Source organism: Glossina fuscipes, unplaced genomic scaffold (assembly GCF_014805625.2).
Source record: "Glossina fuscipes isolate IAEA_lab_2018 unplaced genomic scaffold, Yale_Gfus_2 121, whole genome shotgun sequence".
Lineage (NCBI taxonomy): Eukaryota > Metazoa > Arthropoda > Insecta > Diptera > Glossinidae > Glossina > Glossina fuscipes.
Window position 1 is genome coordinate 4,026,962 of NW_023998464.1, and position 21,987 is coordinate 4,048,948.

At 33.9% G+C, this 21,987-nt stretch overlaps 2 protein-coding genes across 3 annotated transcripts in view; both read left to right on the forward strand.

Moving 5' to 3' along the window:
• The window catches only part of LOC119640392 (protein amalgam), a 121,288-nt gene extending 100,534 nt beyond the window's left edge, over positions 1 to 20,754 (forward strand). Inside the window, exon 12 of the mRNA XM_038038385.1 lies at positions 20,734 to 20,754. The gene's annotated coding sequence lies outside the window, so the exon portion shown is untranslated. The remainder of the gene's footprint in view (positions 1 to 20,733) is intronic.
• Positions 1,328 to 6,986, forward strand: LOC119640393. Of its 2 annotated transcripts, none has more exons than XM_038038390.1 (2): positions 1,328 to 1,560; positions 5,665 to 6,986. In XM_038038390.1, the coding sequence occupies exons 1-2, from the start codon at positions 1,417 to 1,419 to the stop codon at positions 5,695 to 5,697; spliced, it is 177 nt and encodes a 58-aa protein (XP_037894318.1). In that variant the 5' UTR covers positions 1,328 to 1,416; the 3' UTR covers positions 5,698 to 6,986. The 2 variants fall into 2 exon arrangements, with proteins under 2 accessions (XP_037894318.1, XP_037894317.1); XM_038038389.1 differs by lacking the exon at positions 5,665 to 6,986 and adding an exon at positions 2,402 to 2,900.
• Positions 20,755 to 21,987: the final 1,233 nt, after the last annotated feature.

Consider the following 21,987-nt stretch of genomic DNA (forward strand, 5'->3'; position numbering starts at 1 on the left):
AGACCACTTTCATTTTGGACTTGCAAGTAAATCTCAACAATTAAAAATTTAGGCGCATTCGACTTAATACCAGTTATAGATTTTTGAAGAAAACATCGTGATGTTTTTAAAATTTTATCCCCAATATTGTTTATAAAGTTAATTCTTGCCTTCCTAGTGTCCCAAATCAAAAACGGGTAAACATGGTGGAATGTACTGAGCAGTCTGGCGAATAAAAATGTATATGGAGACGTAAAACTGTAATATTCGTACAACGTTCTCCTGCTTTTGCGCTTGAATTAATTAATAACAAATTCATCCACATTTGTTTTGCAGGTTAATCCAAAATACTTTTCGGGTAGTTTAAGTAAATGCAGAACAGCCAGAATGACATACGGAAAATGCAATGGCTAAATATCACATGTCCTCAAAATGAACTGAAATAACTGTAAAGTGACAACTACTCGATAATTATTTAAAAAGCTTTCGTTTATATTGTTAGTCTTTTTTAATTGCATGATTAATAGTTTAAAGTATGGCTTGTCCTCGTTACACATTCTGAATGCCATTACGTGTATATTCGTATATGTTCATAAACTCTTTACATATATACGAGTGAATATAAATATTTATCTATAGCTTTGTAATTTTATCTAAACGCCAACATATGCGCATCAATTAATTTAAGGTCAAATTAAAGCGAAAAATTTTAAATCATTCCGTTTTTACTTAATTTAAACAAAATTGAACATAACTCATACTAAATACCATGGTACAAGGCTACATGTGGTAGCAAATGAGAACATATCTATAAACCGTATGCAATGTATATAATAAAATGTATATATAGCACACACATGTGCGTATGCATACATATAATATACGTTAGGAATCGTACCGTAGCGTACCGTACTTTACATTATTATTATTATTATTATTATTCAGCATAATTTTGCCGGAGGATTGTCAGTCAGTGAAATTAATTGCAACAATTTACAAATGAATACCTCAAACAAACAGCTCCAGCTGCTAATGCTGTCTGCACCCTCTCACACCAGGCAATGCAGGCATACCCTTATGAACAAATGTGCGAACGAATGCTTTACTGCGAAAGGGACAACAAAAACGAAATGGAAAATGATAATTTTCTACTGTGAAGAAGGCGGACGAGCAGTTGGTTGAGTGCAGTGTTATAAAGCGGATGGAGGACAGTCAGTTTTGTCAGTCATTTTGTATTTGAAATAATGAAAGTGAAGGATATATATATATATATATATATATATATATATGTAGAAGTTTGTGTACGTACATTAAGAAAAAAATAAAAAAGAAAAGTTGAGGAACGATTTGCGGTACTTTGTAAAACAAACAAAACAACGCAAAAAAAAAGAAAACAACAGAAGCAACAACAACGAAAACCTACTTAAAAGCGCAATTATGTTTGTGCGTTGTAAAGCATTTCGTCGAGTTGGTCCGACACGACATAGCGAAATTGTGTCGACGACTGTCATTTTGACGACAGTAAAAGCAACAGCACCAGTGCCACCATTTAAGCACCAAACATTGACACATAACGAAATGGTAGGAACTGGTACCAGCGCAGAAGTAAAAGTTGCTTTCTCATTTCTTTTTCCATTCCATTCATTCATATGAACACTTGTGGTAGTTATTCATAATGTCGTTATTGTTGCTGTTGCCTCTTATTGCAACTTTCATTATTCTTGTTGAATATATCATTCAACCGCAACAATAAATTAAGACGAACAATACTACTTAAGGCGGCTCTTGCATGCTTTTTGAATTACTTTCGATAGCTTATGTGAAAAACGCTTTTTCCTTAAGGATTTGCTTAAATAGGATACATATAACTAATCAATATGTTCTCAGAAAAGTTAAAAACCATTCTCACAGCCTTAATATAATAATTGTATAGTACGTTACCCATACTACACAGGCGGTATTAACTTTATTCAACGAAAATGTTACTGACTTCGGCTTCAATTAGAAATTCTAAGCTCTTTTATTATACGTCAAAAGAAAAGCGTAAGAATGTTTCAGATAAGAAACCATCTTGTTATTGGCATGTCTTTGGAATAGTGATATCATAACGGAAATAAAAACAGCAAACAGATTGAATTGCGAGAAAATTCCTTTTTCCCTCAGGCAAAAGTTACCGTCAGTTACTCGGCACAATTGCATATACCGATACAAATATACCTAATTTTGTTGATAATCCAGATGTAAAGCTTTTCCTCGCAATATTGCATAGAAAAGGATTTTGTTGCTTCATTTAATTTTGCTTTGAATGCAACATGTGAACGCGACATTAATATATAAAACGTTAATAAACGTAACTTAATTTCATTAAATTTTCCGTTCTATTTTATTCATTTGTCTCCCTACCCTTTGCTTTTCTTTCTAGGAGGAGAACTATTTATATCGCTGGCTCCCCAATAAGTTGAGTTTACTATTCTTTTACAGCAGTATTCTAAGCGACATCACAGTAGGGTCAGAAATCACAAGCAGCCACAAGCGCTTTTTCTTTTCTTGTGGCTGTTGCTTTGGAGAGCCACGTTTGACACAAGTTAATAAAAACTATGACAAGAAAACACAGTCACAAGCTCACCCAGGCCAGTGTAACATCGTCATCCAGACTGACCCTCTCAACTGAAAATCGATGGCATTTCCTACCTTAGCGATGAGAACTTTAATTCTTGCTGATTTTTCCTCACTACCAGCTGTGATTGTAGCATCAGCCGTATCTCTCAACGATAAGTGGCCTTAAATTTACCAAACGAACACGTGCTATTGAACAGCGCTATAGTTTCTATAATTTTTATTTTTCGTTCGTGTCATTTTTAAATGCTCTTTTATTGGCGTTGAAAGTATTACTGCATCATCTCAATTCTCATCCAAGGAGTAACCAGACGTTTTGCTCTTTTTAATTTATTGCACTATTACAGGCAATTACAACAGCGTACGTTGAATAAAAAACTTATTTCCGTAATTCCTTTTGAACTTTCAATAAAGAAGATACGGGAATTATAATCAATATTTAAATAACATCCGATTCTGATAGCATTGCGGTTGAATCGGGTATTTTTGTCATTTATTTAAACCAGATTAATATTGCCAGGCAAGTAAACTGTCAATTCATAACAGATTCAAATTGATTTTAGTTCCGCATTGCTTTTGAACACAAAAGCGAAATCAAATAAATATTTTATGGCCGGGCAAGACCAACCATTATATACCATAAGCCAGTGTTTTCGTCTCAAAATATCAAGGTTTTAACCATACCCGTGCTTGTTGCCATATAAACGTACGCTCTTCATGTTGGAAGGTGCATCCAAAAATCAAATGTCCAACAAATTACCATAATAAAAATCGGCCGAAGATATTATTTTGGCATATAAAATAAATGTGAAAAATTTTGACGAGATGGTACCTCCGATATACCCGTTTCAAGAAAAATTAAACTTTTATACGGCAACTAAGCTGGATGTTCATTATTTCATGATGAAAATTAGTTCACAATAATAGTTTGACATAAAAACTAACTACACCAAATGTGAACTACCGAGCCCGGATTTTTTTGAATCATATCTCATGAAAGGTAAGCCTTCAAATGAAAAAAAACACGTATCTTCAGTACTTTATGACGAAAATAGGTGCAGAGCTATACGCCCGTTAATAAAAATATGTATTTTGCTATTCGTGAACCGGGCCAGTTCACGTTTTGTGCCTTTTTCCTTGAAAGAGCTCCCATGAAAAGCTTGCTTTTAAATGGAAAAAAGAAATACTCTTTGATAATTTGCAAATAATTTGAGCAAAATAAATGAAGAAATCTTATAGGTGAAGTAATCATACCTAATGGGCGATGTAGTATAAGGGCTTTAATCGGCGGCTTTGTCGAAAATTAACCTTTGATTTGTTTTGCAATTACAAAGGTCCCAACAGTTGTGGCATAAAGTCAAAATTAAGACATACAGCTAATATCAACTTTAATAGATAACATTGGAAAGCATACTTGATTCGTGTAAAAAAATTACTAAAAAATAGCCACAAGCACAAGCATCTTGGACATACATTTGTGTCGGTGACCTATTTGCGAAAGTACGTAGGTAGGTGAGCAAATTAAATATTTTTAGACAAAACATTTTTAGTTCAATGAACTATGGCTTAGACGGCGTAAAGAAGATTTTAAAGGTAGAACTCACTGAAGATGTAAAAAAAAAGAACGGTCAAAATTCGTACATCTCTGAGACATTGATGTACGAACGTTCGTTTGTACATAATATATGCGTTCACAATTTTGGTATTTTGTGGTATTGGTATGAGCAACAATGGACAAATGCAAGGCTAGCCAACGATTATTCGTGTAATATAAGAAACTGAACATATGTAAATCCATATTTAGTTTTATGTTTGCATTCTGCTTAGTGCATAATTATGCATATTTGTTTGGTTATGTTTCGGGCAGTGCGTATATGTGATGTCACATGTTAATAGAAAAGTAGCATGCAAAGGACATGGTTTAAAGCACTAAATATCATTTGCTTATACAAACGTTACATTTAAAATGGTCAGATAATCTGCAGGAGATGTTTGCGCAGAATTTCTTTTTTTTTTCTTTTTTTTTTTTTTTGTCTATACGGCAGAGTGTAGGAATTCATGCCTGCATGTGTACACATGTAGATATTACCATAATCACTATAGCGTAATTTACATGCTTTTACAGATCCGTATACGATGTATGCGCATATACGTATGTGCATTGAAATTTGTTGTTTTGTTGTTATTGTTTTTGTTACTGTTATTGTTGTTGCCTTTTTGTTTGTCGGTGTCATTCGAACCATTGCGGTTGTAATAAATATTCTTTGGTCAATTAACTGGCTCTTATTGTGCGCACAAATGTATATTTGTATGTTTGCCTGCGTTCTCCATTATTTGGTTAAAACGCTTGCACACCGTTTACAATGAAACAAAACGAGTCGAAAAACAAATGCAAACACAAGTAATAAAAAAACAGGGAACCACACACACAAAATCGGACGTACGTACAGAGTATCGTATATCAAATATGGTTAAAAATTAAGCCAAACATAAATGCGTAGGTTTGTTTATAAAAACATCGTATGAACACAACGGCCACAACAAAATAATCGGCTATAATTTACGAGAGGTTTTCCAGTTTAACTCACAGTTTGATTGAACACCACAATCAGGCATTTTTCTAACAAAACACAAACAGGATTTAAATAAAAACTCTAAAGGACCTTACGGACACTAAATCAGTTAAAGATTTTAATGCATTACGTAACGATTGTAACTATTAGCAGTTGTTTACGGCGGTTAAAATCTTTCCTTTATTTCCACTACTTTGAATAGAAGTGAACATTGGCTGTGAATGACATAAAATGAATAAACCATCGTCCAGGCATCCATCCATCTCGTCTTGTCTTAGTTTTCTCAAATGAAACTTTGAGTATTAACCTATTTTCAGGATTTTTCTCATTATGTCTTCTATGACTACATCGACTTTTCTCCTTTGTACGAAATGCTATTCATCTCAATCGAACAAATGGTCGTTTTCATATTCGTCATTCTTTAGCATGGATGTAATTTACACGAGTAATTTAAAGTAATATTATATTCTTCTACACAATTTACTTACTCTTACAGATGCACACACGCTCGCACTCTCCAATTAAATAATTGCAAAAACTGTTTCTAGGCACACGTATTAAGTCAGTCAAATACTCCGTAGGATGACGTATGAGTGTGGAATGATGATTGACGAACAGACATGATTTTAGGATTTCAGTGACGACATTTAATGTAATCCATATTGTGTCATGTGTTACTTGGCGAAAAGTTTTATAGGTTGAATACAGATGAGTGAGTCGTTTTGTTATCAACCATTTTCAGATTAAAAACGAGTAAAAATGCTATTAACGTTCACGGCTTTTTTAGACCAAGGCGTTACATAAAAAGTGATCGAAATCCGATCCAATACAAGACTTTTTCAATAGCGGTTGTCCTTCGGCCAAAACATATCAGTGTACCAAATGTTATCAAAATATATCCAAAATCGCGTGGTGTACTTTGGACATAAAAACACAAGACATAAAGACGGACAGACAATGTTATATTCAGGATGGCCTTCTCAATCTATCGGCATAATAAAAAGTGGTTCTATTCTAAATCTCTCTGAGTGTTGCATACGTTAGCACAAAATTATTATATCCTTATATAGCAACTGGTGTATAGTATCGGAGAACAAACGAATTAATTCAAATAAAATTAAATCTAAGTTTCGATAGAATTTCATGCGGTTCCTTGCGAATACATATGACCTGTGTTTCCCAACTTTATAGTTACAGTTTACAGGTATGCGACGTTCTCAGCCACATTCCTTTAAACTAAATTCGCTTTTCTCTATGACCTCGAAAGCACTAATGATTCCTAGTCAAAGATTGGGCGATGGTTGCAAGTTCATGATAAATTATATTTCGTGTTGCGTCATATATTATATTTAAACCTAATCAATAAAGTGTTGAGTAGAAGTTAAAATTGAAAAATTTCTCTTCATTAACCCTCTGTTATATATCACTTAAGATTTTAATGAGAGAGATCGACTGACTCTAATTTAGATTTACGATTAATTCCAACTGTATTTCTATCAAGCTTACCGAGTATGTGGTGATTCAGCAATTATAAATATATGCATTCATGAATGCTTGAAGTAAAAAAAGCTGTGAAAGCTTATGAGAAACGAATACTGATTTATATGATTTTCAAAAGCAAAATATTATAAGATCACAAATTTTTATCGATTTGAAAACGTTTATAATTTTGCATATATATAAATATTTATAAATATTCCAACATATGCATGCTTGTAAACACGAATATAAAATACAAATATTTATTAATAACTATTTAGATAACTTTCCCAGAATAACGAATTTAATGAATTAACTTGAAAAAAAAAAAATTAAAAAAAATATAAACAAATAACAACAAACCATTTTAAACAATATATTAATAAAAAAAAAAAAAAAAAAAATATATATATATATATATATATATAAAGATATATAAAATAATAATTTTCATATTGTAATTTGAGCGCAATATGGTTCAAGTATCAGGCGCTTTTTTAAAAATTATATTCAACAGATTTATCTGTATGATATATTACTAAGAAATAAATAAATAAATAAAAGTTTCCATGTATGTATGTAATTAAATATTTGAATAAATTAATTGTTAAAAAAATTAAATAAATTCCTTACGAACAATTGTAATTGAATGGCATTTAAATGCTGCATAAATGCAAAAAACAAAGCAAACAAAAAAAATCTAAAACAAAAACATATTAACGTAAACACTCATGGAAGGACGTCATCTCTCCACAATCATCAAAACATATTACCAACAATTTTTTTCTTATGCTTTTTGCAGGAGAGCTCTTGTAATTTATGCGAATTTGAAAATTTTTGTTGCTTCGCTTTTATTAATTTTTGTTGCTGTAATTATTAATACGGTTGTTATTTTTATATAATATAAAGTTTTTGTATTTTTTGTTAGAGTTTTGTGTTTTCACATGTATTCTCAGTACGAGGAACAAATTGTTGATTTAGCAAAAATTATGCGTAGCGATAGCCATTGGTCGCGGATGTAGCAATGATGAGTCAATGAACTAGTAATCAATAAAACGCTCTAATTGACGATATTTCAGATTTGATTTAAACTAGAAACTGTGTTTGCATTAGCGGACAATAATGCACACGGGTTGGCTAATGCCTTACGGCAGTAATGAACTACTCACCAGTCACTTGAAAAAGAAAGCCACTTGCAAAGGACTACAGCTTGTAATTTCCTTTCATGTTCCATTCGCTTATATGTCGAACTATGCACATCGTATATCAGGCCAGATTTCTACTTCGGGATCTATTGTGGCGCGGTGGCTGTTCAGTAATCATAAGAGAAAACAATGTTATTTTCTTGTTATGGGTTTTTCTGGCTTTGTTTCAATATGACGAAACACTTCAATATCATCTCTGTTACAAAATAAGGTTGCGAAATCACAGCTGACGAAAACACTATCTAAAAAATGTCTTGCGGATTATTTGCTTAAAAATGTGGTTATCAATAGAAAGGTAGTATTTCCCGAAAAATATATAAAAAGCCGTTACGCCTTTTAAAGCCTGATGTTTTATAAGGAACGTGACGTGAGAATCAAGCGCTGCTTAATTATTGATTTTTATGCTAGTTTTAATATCGTGGAAATCGTGTTAAGTAGTGATCTTCAAGAGTCTTTTACATTCTTGTTGGCCATTGCCGGGTTGTTTGCATTTCCATCATTCTTTCTCACGCTCTCCCCTTCTCTCTCTCTCACTCTCTCTCTTTCTTTCTTTCTTACTCTCTCTCTCTCTCTCTCTATCTCTTTATCTCTATCTCTCTCGAATTTCATTTAGTAATTATTCACTGATCCGGTTTTATATCAATTGCAGAAGGATAAGTTATATTCGAAACATTCGCAACACCCAGAAGGACGCGTCAAAGACCCCATAAATGTATATTCTTGATCAGGATAAAAATCTGAACCGATCAAAGCATGTCTCTCTCTCAGTTTGTCCCATGCGCTCCTATGATAGCAAAAATGAACCTATTGACTTCAAATTTGACATCAATTTTATAATGAAAATTGTCCAAATCAGTCAAGAGGCACACCGGTTGTACCGCAAAAATGAAGAATACCTCTGTATTGGGTCTTTTTGGTCCCTAATCATAAGGTGGGGGGAAAAAAACGGTAAAAATTTTGGGTGGACGATCGTGTGATATCTATACATTCACGCCCTCCCAATATTGCAGTTTTTAAAAATTTCTGGATTTTATCAAAATCTTTGTCTAGACGAGACGCCTTAAAATATACATATTCTTAACCAGTATCAAATTTGTCCGCCTGTCCTGATGATATTGGAAAATTGGAACATAGGCTGAAACCGCCTCGTTTTGTCATCTGTTGCTCGGTACTCGTAAATTACAACAGAAGTTCGACAAAAATTTCAAAGTGTATCCCACACATAAGGAAAAAATCAACCACGCCCACCCAACATTGCAAAGCACAAAAATTTATTTATGTTCGTTCTTTTAGTCTTTTCTAAGGCAAAGGTCGCGTATGTAAAAGATTCGGCCATAAACGAACATAAACTTTCCACTCGTTGAAATTTATTGCTGTCCGGCATAGAAATATGAATAGTTAGACGCAATATTTAATTCCTCAATATTTAATTCATCGATTATGAACGCGTTCACACTGGAAAGCAATGAGGCTGTTTCTAAAGCTTGTATGCGTAATTTCAATCAATCAGAAATGGAAGGAGCTGCTCCGACAGAAATAATAAATTGCTCAAAAGTGGTCCACGGTTCCTATGTTGAAGAAAATATATTCTCATGACAAAGTTAAACTTCGGTCTCTTTACTTCAAACCCTCGAGATCGACGTTGACACAGATAATCTGAAACTTGGTACATTTTTGTTACGAGACTTGCTTCTTGTCATATTTTTAAGATGGTTTTCCAAAAAGATTCAGAAATTATCAAGCTTGCGATATAGCTTGGAGAGTATATTGGTCGAAATGCTTAGCTTTACGTAGCCCTAAGCGGACAAGTGAGTGTCACACAAACACATAGTGTTTCACAACACAAAATGTTCCCATAATTCTGGTAATTGGCTAAGAGCCGCGTTGTGATGGGATTCATAACAAAACCACGTGGTAGGACTAGGATTAAGAAATCAAAAATATCGGCACGAATAACATAATACAATCTATGTGTGTTTTAAATTCCATTGTAACTCTTAAGATTTTCAGGCTTCAAGGTACTTGCCTTAAGATAACCAACATTGTATACATAGTATATAGGGTATCAATGCCAGTTGATTTGATCTTCCTTTTATATTATAGTAATCCGTTCTTGGTTTGTTTTTAATTTATTCTCCAAATTACTGTAAATGATTTTAGTTTTGTTGAGGGGAATGATATGAAAAATGTGAAAACAAAAACTATATATGATTGGATTCTAAAATAAATGAAACGATCTGTACAATAAATACATTAATACTCTTGTGAATAAAAGCAGCCATGTATAGAGCAAAAAAATACACAAGCATGCATGCATATATAAATACATACATAAATAAATACATACTTACATACACTCTCACCCATACTAAATAAAGCGAACGCGCATAGTATAGTACATAATACACGTTATGTTTAAAAACCGCTAAGAATAAACAGAAACATTAAAACGAAAACAAAAAAACCGCAAAAAATAATATTAATAATGATAACAATAATAATAAGAATAATAATAATAATAATATGTTATATGTTAACTTATAATGAAATACAGGACAATAAATTTGAAAAATGCAAATAAAGATAATATCAATAACTTTATACACATATAGATATATATAAAAATCTGAACGTTTATTAAACTATTAAACATTAATTATAACAAATGAACGAACGATAAAGCAAAACAATAAAAACATAAAATAAATAAATAAACATAAGCAAACGCGTTTCAATTGATTTTTAATTATTGTCAAGTGGGCGGGAGTATGTGTGTGTGTCTGTGTATTTGTGCAGAAAGTATAAAAAAAATGTTATATGAAATAAATAAGCGAAATATTCTAATCTATTACTTTTTCTACATCTATCTTAGTGCTGGTGGTTTTCTTGATTTAACCAATGAAAATTTCCCTTACACCGAAACAACTTAAACTGAGTGCCAGCAGTGAGAGCCACTTAAGTCAATAAAAGTTGAAACCATTCTGCCTGCTTGGGCGATAAAGCAGAAACCGATTCCTTTCCGAAGTCTTTTTTTCGATCTAATATTTTCATTACTCGGTTGGAAGTTGCTTTCCAACCATTTTGGCTTGGGTGCCTACGATGAGTAATAGTAGTTAGTTGTCACAGCTATTATAATAATTATTGCGGATATGACGAAACCCTGCATTATAAAAATCTATAAAACGCAGATTATCAACGGCCAATATGCTTTACAACTTGTAGAGGTCCGCGCTACAGGGGTTGTGCAGGTTGTGTTCATGATTTTTACGGCCGTCAAGAGCGTTAATCTAACTAGATGACTGTCGACACAATCTGGAGATGTGATACTCTTTAATTTATAGTTAATGAAATTTCGCAAAAAATTGGGCTAATAAACAAGCAACTGCAGCATAATTCACAGTTATTCAGAGTATGCTTTATATACTTCTATTACTTCTTAACTATTCGCCTATGTCTTCGAAGACCGATCTATTGATCGAAAAAAATCGTTGAACTAACTACTCTCTACCTCCTCAACCAAATATAATTTGTTGTTGTTATTGTACTTTTTTATATGTAAAGATGAACGATGACGAGTCCTAAGTAGTTCAAAAATAGATGCATTCACACAGATTGCGCAAGTTAATCAAGAACTTTATAAAAGATAAACGGCTTTCGGATAATGTTCAGTTCTCCACAAGTCCTCTAAAATATACCGTGTTTTCGTTTTTGACAATTAACTTTTTTCTATACAAAGTATGCGTTCTCTTGCTTGCAAGCATTCTTTTTTTTAAACATTTATTTAGATCTGATCTGAGAATACAAGTTCGAATGCTAAATTCCTGCATAATTAATTTACAAAATGGTCTACAGTGGAAAGGCGTAACATTAAATAGACAAATGACTGCATATGTATGTATGTTATATACAATTTCAAGAGAGTTTGTTGTTAATCTGCCAGATGCAGTTCGGTTTCTGTTTGGGCTGAAACTGTTAGAATTGTTTGGATAACATTGACTATAGATTTTCGTTGCGTCTAACGATATTGCCAAGTATTTGTTGTCTCTCTGCGTACGTACGCTGAAATATGAATGCATGCAATAACGGCATCATATTAGATGCGTGTGTGCAATTACGTGCATGGGGTTAGCAAAAGTGTTTTATTGCTGATATTTTCTGTTAATATTGTTTTATTTCATTAACAGTTTCCTTCGTTGCATTGCGTACGCATTGATAATTTGTAAGTGTCCAAGCTGGCTTTGGTTGAGTCATATGTGGCTAATTCATCTACGATACGCACACACATTTATTCGTCCCGAATGTTCTTGTACATATGATAAGCTGTTAGCTAAGCAGTATCATGCTTATGGCTGCCAATGGTTGCGAGTGCCACAAATCATATTGAATTTGATTCTATAACGCACTTACAGGCAAATGTATTTGTTATGCTGCAGTATTTTTATTGCCCTCGTAGACATCGTATACCACCCTATATACACAGACATATATATACACACACACATACAAGGCTTTACTATTAAACAATATCAATTTTGAAGAGGTATCGTTGCATTTGTCCACTTAACACACTTTAACAATGTGTTTCAATGCAGTTTCAAGACTACTTTGCATATTGGCAAACATGCAGACATAATGTGAATATCGTTTTTTCTTATTTTCTGCATATTCACTCTCGAAATATAAAAAAAAGCTACGTATAAATGCAAGGACACATATGTGCGCTCATGCTCCATGATTACACACTTAGTTATGGATAACACATACAATATATAACGTGTGTACGTAACGGTCATTGTAAAAACTTGGGTCAAGCATTTAAAAGCAAGCTGTAACCAAAAACTCTGCATAAACACGCATTTCTTATCACATGACATTTGTACGTTAGAGCGATTCTAGAAAAGATTTCACACATATGAGTTTTCCATTTGATATTTTTGCTTTGATATCTAGTTTCACTCTCTTTATGATTACTTTCATTTTTCATATTTTCCTGTCACATAGCAAATATTTGCAGTTGCTATCCACACTCTTCTTAATCGCCCTGATGTAACGTGGATACGTACGTAGTCATATAGATTCATGCTACACATACATACATTTGTAGGTCTGTGCCGTTGAATGTTTTTGCAACTGAAACTTTGCTAACTTTGCAAAAATTGTATTGTTATTGTCGCCGAGGGTCATAATGTTCATCTTGGCAGTTGTTAAATGAATTACAATTGCTACTGAGATGATGCCAAGACTTGGCCAACACTCATCTCATCTTAATGTTATTACGAATGGCGTTTTGATGTTAAGAAAAATTGCACACAAGTTTCATTTGAACCGAATTTCTCAATGTCACGTCGTGACCTTACTCAGTACCGAATTATGTTTATACACCAAATAACACAAGAGAGACCGTAAAATTTTCTCATTCCACTTTTAATGGTAAAATAATGTAATAAACTCTTAAACCATTAAAACTTGCATTTAATAGACATATATATCTTAATCATACTTTGGAGGGGAGAGCGAACATATTAAATAGCAACAAGCACACACTAGCATGAGTACGATAAATAAATTTAGAATGTAAAGCAAGCAGAGCAGAGAGCAAATGGTGTTTTGTCTCTTTATGTAAAACTCATTTGCACGCTGCGATAAGCTTTTTGAAATGAAGTTCTCCCTACTCGCAAGTAGTAAATTAGCGAGCATAGCACGATTAAGCGAACAACCTTAGGTCACAGTTTGCATTCTTTGTATCGAACTCTGTATTCCCCTAACCTTTAATATAACGCACACTATGTCAATTTAAGTCCTTCTATCCTTGTTTTCTGTTTAAAGCGAAGAAAAGTTTCATGTCCGTTTGATAAGCAAATATTCGATTAATTTAAAATTTCCTGAAGTCGTTTAGCTTCTTACTAGACCACTATGGCCAAAGGTAGGCGTAAAATTTATTTTCCTCAATTTAAAGTTTGAGAGAATAAGATTTCCGTTCTTTCTTCGGATCACAGTCCCACTATTTCTTCGAATAATAGTTTTACTGTTTCGTCGGTACCTAGAAAGCCTAGAAACACTTCCAACATCCCTTTTACCAAGAGTGAACCCAAACTTTATGTATGAGTGAAATAGGTAGCGAACTATTAACTTTTCAAGCACACTTTCCATATTTATGTTAAGAGGAACCAGCTGTAGTTCTTTAAATACCGTAGTCGCATATTTCTTCTATTTTATTTCCACAGCTAAATAGCTATACGTAGGATTGCGAAGCGAAGGAAAGAAGTGCAGGTGAAGAAAAAGAAGGGCACCTATCTCCAAAAAAGCTAATTTGCCTACTTATTTATTTGGCTTTAGGTCGCAGTAGGTTGTATTGAGTTTTCTATACCAGCTTAAGTTTATGCATATTCCCAAAAAATTTAATAAGGAATGAATGATTTAATTACGCTTTTCTGCCCATTTAAAAAAACTTTGTCTGAGTTTGCTGCGCTTGTTTACAAAATGAAGCAACAGTTTATTGAAAGCATCCTCCATCTGCAGCCACAAATTTCATCCATCTTTCAAGTAATTCCTTCTCTGAAAAAATCCTGTTCTTTAGCAGCTATTCACAGAGAGAACCCACCGAACAAGTAATAAGTTGTCGAGAAAGTAAGACATTCCGCGTTAGGACTGCAAACATTTTCTGGGCGAGCAATTGTATATGGCATACTACTGAGAACCTAACAAGTTTTAGCATATTGTTCCCGTTCTGCGTCCCGATGGCATCTCTAGCGATGGTTCGAACAAGCTATAATATCCTACGCTTAGTTGAAGCACTAAAATACGACCTCTATAGATATTCAGCTGAATCGTCGATATTAGCGGGTTGTCTGGTCTACGTCATAATTACTTGGATTTTCGACATCGTTTAGTAGCACCATTCAGCGAACTACTTACATGATAACTTATATAGTTGCATAAAGCTTAAAGGTAGTTCTTTGAAATGAAGAAATCACAATTTTATTCAGCTCTTTACGGTTGTGCCTACACTCTCACTGCGAGAAAGGGATGAATTTATATTCACATACGCAGTATGATCACAGCATCAAGATTATTGTGGCAAGGTCTGTGCAAATTTTTGTCGTTTCAATAGAAATCTTTTGTCCAACTCTGCATTGATTTTGAATAAAAGGCGTCTATTTTTCATTATAGATTTATCTGCACGGTTAGCATACTCTATGCTATTTTCTCAATATAAATGGACGTGTGTGTGTGTTTATGGAATTTTAAAAATAATTTAAATTTACATTTAAACATGTATGTATGAAAAAGTATTTCAGTTCGAAGGATTTTAAAATTGATTAATAGCAATATTTCCAGAATAAAATAATTCTTTCTTTAGTCATTACCTATGTGCAACCGGTATGCGCTTATAAAATCCGAGGTTTCGTATAAATAATACATGTTTATTTTAAGAACATGATAAAAAATTTTATTATCCCTCGCTAGTGATTAATTTTTCCCACCTTGCTGACAGTTTGCGGATACCATGTCAAAAGAACTATTGCTTCTTTGGGCAAACCAATCATCGAGCCGGTTTCGTAAAATTTCGTAAGGAGGAAAGTAAGCATGTCTCCTGTCGGTGCAAATAAATGGTAACAAGTAGTAATTGCGACAGACTCGACATTGGCGGATAAGTCGCAAAGGTTAGCACTTCCTAGTTGAGTACTTCCAACATATCGCGAACCGGTTTTGCTACATAGATGGACGGACGAATGTCATGTAAAAAATCACCCTCTGTTTTCTTGGGTTTATTTCTTGAACAACGAATGATTCGAATCGATTCATTGTTGCTGATAGCGTTTGGTATTAACCGATTCACTACTCTTTACCAGCCAATAATAAACCATTATCTTCTACTACCACCATACACAGAATAACGATTTCTTGGCAAAGCGATTTTGTCTTGAGTTAGATGTGGATGGTATGTCCATACCTTTCCATGGACGTTGACGCCTAGGACTCTATAAACAGACCCATATTTCATTCGCAATTAGGATACGAGACAAAAAAGATTTTCTCTTGTATCGAAAAAATGGTGTCAGCGAAAGCTTTTTATTTGGCGCCAAGCTTAACATTTGCGTTGTTAGGAAAAGTATTGTTGCGTTGCGAGATGTGTTGGTATTACATTTGTTTGTTGTTGCACGATGGCCAAGTTATAAAATAAAAATCATAATTTTAGACATGTAAATGGTCTTCACGCGATACAAGGCCCACCTAGTAGTAAATTCCTGTTTCATATTTGCTTACCCCGTACACATGTCATTGATTAATTTTATGGAAACCTTTGCACTGCCAATGAATGTAAGAATTGCTTGAATTTTTGGATTTATTGTTAGAGAACTTATTGGCTCATTTTATTGCTTGCAATAATTATATTCAGGAATGCGAAATCCTTTTTCTTGGAAGTCTCAACATATTTTCCTTCTCTTTATTTCTTGACATTGTAACAAGTTTCTAATTAATTGAAATTTCTATAAAAACACATTTATTTACAATAACTTATTTCCAAATATTATATAATAGTTAGAGAAGGTCTATTTCTAATGATGACCATCAACTTATTTATTTATATGTATATATGTATAGAAAGGAAATAACACCAATAACTTGAATGACAAATGAATCAATGTCCTCCTGTGTCCAATATCCTATGCTATGTGATTAAATAAATTCAAGTAATTTTCGTTTAATCAGTTTGAACGTAGAATATTTGGAAATAATCATTTATAGTGCAACTAGGTTTAAATATTCTATTCATTACTAGTTATTTTTGCACACTGCACATACCTTTCCTTGTATATTATTTTCAAAATTAAGATTTTGAAATCTATTTATCTTCGTTTGCATAGGAATTTGTTATTAGACTTTGTGTGTGCTGTACCGTGCTGCGCTGTGTTGCGCTCTATCGTGTCGTTGCCTTGCACTCTAAATTAAAATTTAAACGATACCACGTTTTAATTTACATATCTACGTATGTGATTATATCTATATAACATATAAGTCGTGATTGCAGCTATTGTTCTATTGTATTATATTTTATCAACAAGTTGCCACGAGATCGACCACGGCTGTATGTACAACGTAAACCGTCCAACAAGTAAACATTCTTACTACTCGGAGGCTATGAATGTAAATGTTTTTGCACAAAGAGGACACCATTGAATGTGCTCTTCGAATTCATTATGTTTGCATATTTAAATGAATTTTAAGAATTCTCCTATAGAAACACAAACACTTGTGACTTGTACACTTACTTACTATATGCTATACTTTACTATACTATAGCTACTTAGAGCAAGTGCACAAATTTCTGCCCCGCACGTAAACACTCTGGCATCATGTCGTCATCATCTTCGATGTAGTAGTGTAGTGGTTGTTGCAGCTTTGAAATTTTTTTTTCCAACGAGAAAGTGATGTAAAGATGCCACCGTTATTTGAATGTTTGTTTGTATGTTAGTTAGTTAGTTAGTTAGCTGGTTGGTACTTGTTGTAGATAATGAAATTTTAATAAAAACATTTTTAGGCGGGTTCAATTGTGAAGCATTGCATAAAACAGACTCATTTTAATCCCTACTTTATAGAGAACAAATTCCCTTTACACAAAGTATCAGATGTGTAGCAAGTTTATTATCCTAATGCCTTAGTCTTTGCTAATGCCTTAACTAAACAACAGCAACGAAGAAAGACATTAAAAAAATGTAATCATGTACTCTGACCAAACAAAGTCTGCAGTGAACATAAACACACGTAAGTACATCTAAATAACTTAAGCACTCGCAGCCGTAGAATCCGAGCACAACAAATTCTGATATCTGTATAATGCCACGAGCAGACATAACATAATTAAGACTGAAGATTTATTTACATTTAAATCCATGCGAAAAACCAAATTATATTTAACCTTTATTTAATATTTGAAGTTGCGAAATAAAATAAGTAGAAAAATCGCTATACACATCGAATTTTAAACAGTCGTCCGTCGTGGTTTAGTTCATGCCGAATGAACTGATACAAAAGGCGAATAGTACATAGTAGTTGTGTTGTGAAAAGAAAGTGTGTAATCATTTTAAGCCCTTTCATGTTTCCACGTCAAATTGGTAAATAAACTTTAGTCTTCACAAAAAATTGTGTTCCCCCGAGTTTCGTCTTTAATTACTACCAGCTGTGAGGACGCATGTCTAAAGTTCGTTTTGGTTTCGCGCTCAGTTGTAAGTGCATCATAAGTATTTAGCACAGTTTATATTTACATATTATTAGCTTTCGACTAGTAGAACTATATATCATTAGGTAAATGTTATAAGCACAATAATAAGGACGGGCATAAGGACGCAGGCTTCCTTACTCTCTACGAACGTGACAGGAATTGTTGGTCAAATTTAAATATAAACCCTTCTTCTTATCTTCACTCGAAAGCTTAATGCAACGCTGCATGATCTCGTTTTGCAGCTTTAACTCGTAAGTATTAATACAACTTTCGTTAAGTTGCTCTCTCAACTACGCGTTAGCATGTAATTGGTGGAGTAGGTAAACACATCTCATTGTGAAAGCTTTAGGTATCAGCGTGTTGGTGTGGGAGCCAACATTCTTTCAGTTGTTCAACAGCAGTCAAACTACCAGATAAGTCAAGAACCCCTTAAATAGTAGTAGTTTGTCGCTTAAGATAACAGTGTGCTCTTGCATCATTAATTTATACACCCTCGGTCCAAATACCCCAGCCTTGTAAAGCCTAGCAGTCGGTTAGTTCTTGGATGTTGGAACGTGATCCTTAAGGTAACAGGCGTACTCCTGCATCATTACCCTATTGCCTCCCGGCCCGAAAGCGCACCATGGGAATCTCACACCTTTAGGGTAGACTGCCTGCTGAACCACTAAAATAATAATTTCATTTTCATAATCCAACCTCTAAATACGTGTTGGATTTTCTTTCCCTACCAAGTAACCTTGTAAATAACGCCATTCTGTATTCTTTTTAAATTCCGCCAATATATATTTAATTTTACACAAAAAGACGAAGGTTCTTTTAATTAAGCGAACAAATCTCTTGGAATGGATCGCTGGACAGCCCTGAGCGAAAACCCAGCTAAAAATCCCCGTTACACCGAAATGGTATATGAGAGGGGTTATCACATTCATTGTAAGTCGGCTGAAATCCTTCGAATGTAATCTTTGATGGATCGGTAATGCCAACTGTGTACGAACGGAAGCATAGAGGATTCCACCATCATCCGAGCAACATCTTGAAATGTAAGAAGTTATGTGAGAACATCCAATTGAGCCTGGTCCTACTGAAAAATAATATATTAGGAGATCTTCCGGTTCGATCTGCAAGCTTCAATTATATAAATTTAATTGCATAAAGTTAATTGTTTGTTGGAAGCCGTTAGTTTATAGTTGTATAGTGAATGAAAAGCCACATTAAGTATTCGATTGAATCAATTTTATGAGGTAATGTAAATGTTCTTCTCTCGTGGATAAAATTCTTTTAGCAACCGTACGGAAATAAAAAGGTAAATTGCAACGTTTTAAAGAAATAGCCGGTTTCTCTGTTTAGTCGCGCACTACGAAACTTGATCATTGCAGGTAAGACCGAATTAACTTTCAATTATGACCATGTTTCCCTGGAATATTTTCTGAGATTTAGGCCAGGCCATTGCGTATTTAGAAGAATGTTTCGATAAGAATAATTCTAATCTTCACACTGTATACGCATTTTTATTTCTCCAATAATATCGCTACAAGATTGTCGCTGCTATCAGCCATAGTCAATCCATAGTGAATTCATCAGTTACTCATGATTCTTTCATCGTTGCACCATGGCTCTTGGAGTCTGCTAATACACCAGCAAACCTATAATCGCTAATTTTACACTACATGAAGGCTTCAAATATGAAAAAATCTAGCTTCATATGTGATCGACTTAGCACCAATCAAATCCTCCTCATTGTAGTTTGCAATATGTGAAGTGCTGTATTTTTTGTATGACTACCAGAATGTGACGTCTGCTGTAAATGTTGTAAAGGTCATAGTTGTGTTTTCCTTCATCTAACGAAAGCAAAGGTAAACTCTTGAATGCGGTGAACTTGAAAGATTCTCTTGCTCTCTGTATTAAAAACGTGCTAACATATCTTCAATGCTTTAAACGCTTGCATTTGTCCTATGTTTGTCAGTATATACGTAACAAGAAAAGTAAAATAGGAACCACAGGCGCAATCACTTGCATGTCATTAGGACGATTAAGTCATTTCGTTTGAAATCATTCATCTTTAATCTGGTCCTAGTTGGTAGCGATAACTGCTGTTGACTTCGTTTGAAAAAGATGGTAAGAATTCGATGGACTTTATGTAAGCTTAAGAGATATTTATAAGATCGTGTCCGATTAGTCAAGAATTTCCGAAAATGAAAGTAATCGGCTTACTTTCGTATGACCGACTCATCGAATAAAATACAGCTAATATTAATCGATTATACTTTCAATGCGAAGCTATTAAGTGAAGACTACGTTCAATTTGAAGCATGAAATAAACTTAACTTTTCTATCTATTTAGGTCTTTACGTTATTTAAAGAGGAATAATTACATCTAATCACATAAGTTAAATGCTTTACCTTTGAAGTAAGGTTGTGTTGGAGCTCATTATTTTACATTCTCCTTACTTTCATTATTCATTATTATATTCTTTATTATACTTATTTAGATTAAAGCTAAATTAAGTTTAATTTTTTTTATTATTTTACTTTAATGTAGAGAACAAATTTATTTGTTCAAGTGACGTGAATGCCTAATAATGATCATTATTATGATGTATCAAAATTTTGTTAATTTAGTTATCCATGTTTTTTACTCATTACTCTTCAATTACAGCGGAAAGAGCATTATACACTTAGCACAGGCTTTTCATTCCAAAATGAAAATAGACGACCAAACCCACGATAAGTGAGTATATAAATTTACCTAAACCTTCTCATCCTCCTTAATACTGATCTCGCAATAATGGGAAATACCCGGATACATAACAGTTGAATTCGATGACTTTAATCTTCGTCTGCATAAAATAACAGTTTCCCAGCCAATATTAGTGATCCAATCAGCGTACGCTGGCGCTAATCATGGGACCCCCGAGATTACATTTTCGACGTTGATTTTTATTGTTGTTTAATTTGAAGAAATCAGCTGCCGAAACCCACCAAAAACGTTCAGAAGCTTATGGTGACACTCCTGCATCATCTCCCAATTGTCAATTTTGGTTTCAGCGATTTAAAACCGCTGATTTTAATGCCAATCACAAACAACGGCCTGGAGGATCAAAAAAATTGAAAAACAATGAATCCGAGGACTTATTGGATGAAAACCAACCTCAAACTGTCAAAGAATGGCTATCTCGCAAATTCATTGAAAATGCAATTTTGGTAGCTTAGTGCAAGAGTTGATAAGAGGCACATTGTTGCAACGCGAATGGAAAGTTCTGCCACCACCAGGACGCTCACCACACATGACGCCTTTCACTTGTTCTGATCGATGCAGCATGGCTTGATTGGTCTGCAAAATTAAAGAAGTGCGAAGATAGGTCGATGGATCGGTACCAAACGAATACAAGTTCTTTCGACATGATATTACCAAAAACATGGTATAATGTTGGATAGTTTTGTTTAATACATACCGCGCTGATTTTTCTCAGTAAATGCCTTCTTTTTCAAGTGAAAAAATGGCCAAAATTCTTGCAACCTCCTAATAATAACTGGCGATAACAATTCTACCCTACCTTATCATACTGCGATAATATAAAATTGGTGGATTGACGTCCTATCTCATCACGCTGCCGCAGAGTAAAATTGATATTGGTATGATAAAATGAATATTGAGGGATATATAAGATTCGCACCAGCCGTTCGTTTGCAACACCCAGAAGGAATCTTCAGAGGCCCCACGAAGTATACATAGTCTTGATCAGTAACAAATTCCTAGCTGATATAAGCATTTCCGCCTGCTCTTCTATGTAAAAAATGAGGTAAATCGGTCGGGAAATACGCCCATAGTAACATGTAAACTGAGAGCACCTCTGTTTTTCAAAAGGAAGTAAAAAATGTTGTTTTGCTCATTACTGATAAACTGTAGCAT

Excerpts from the sequence above, each read along its gene's own strand:
- LOC119640393 (XM_038038389.1), top strand. The coding sequence starts at position 1,417 with ATGTTTGTGCGTTGTAAAGCATTTCGTCGAGTTGGTCCGACACGACAT. Across the intron at positions 1,561-2,401 it reads CATTGACACATAACGAAATG|GAGGAGAACTATTTATATCG; the intron begins GTAGGAACTGGT and ends TTTTCTTTCTAG.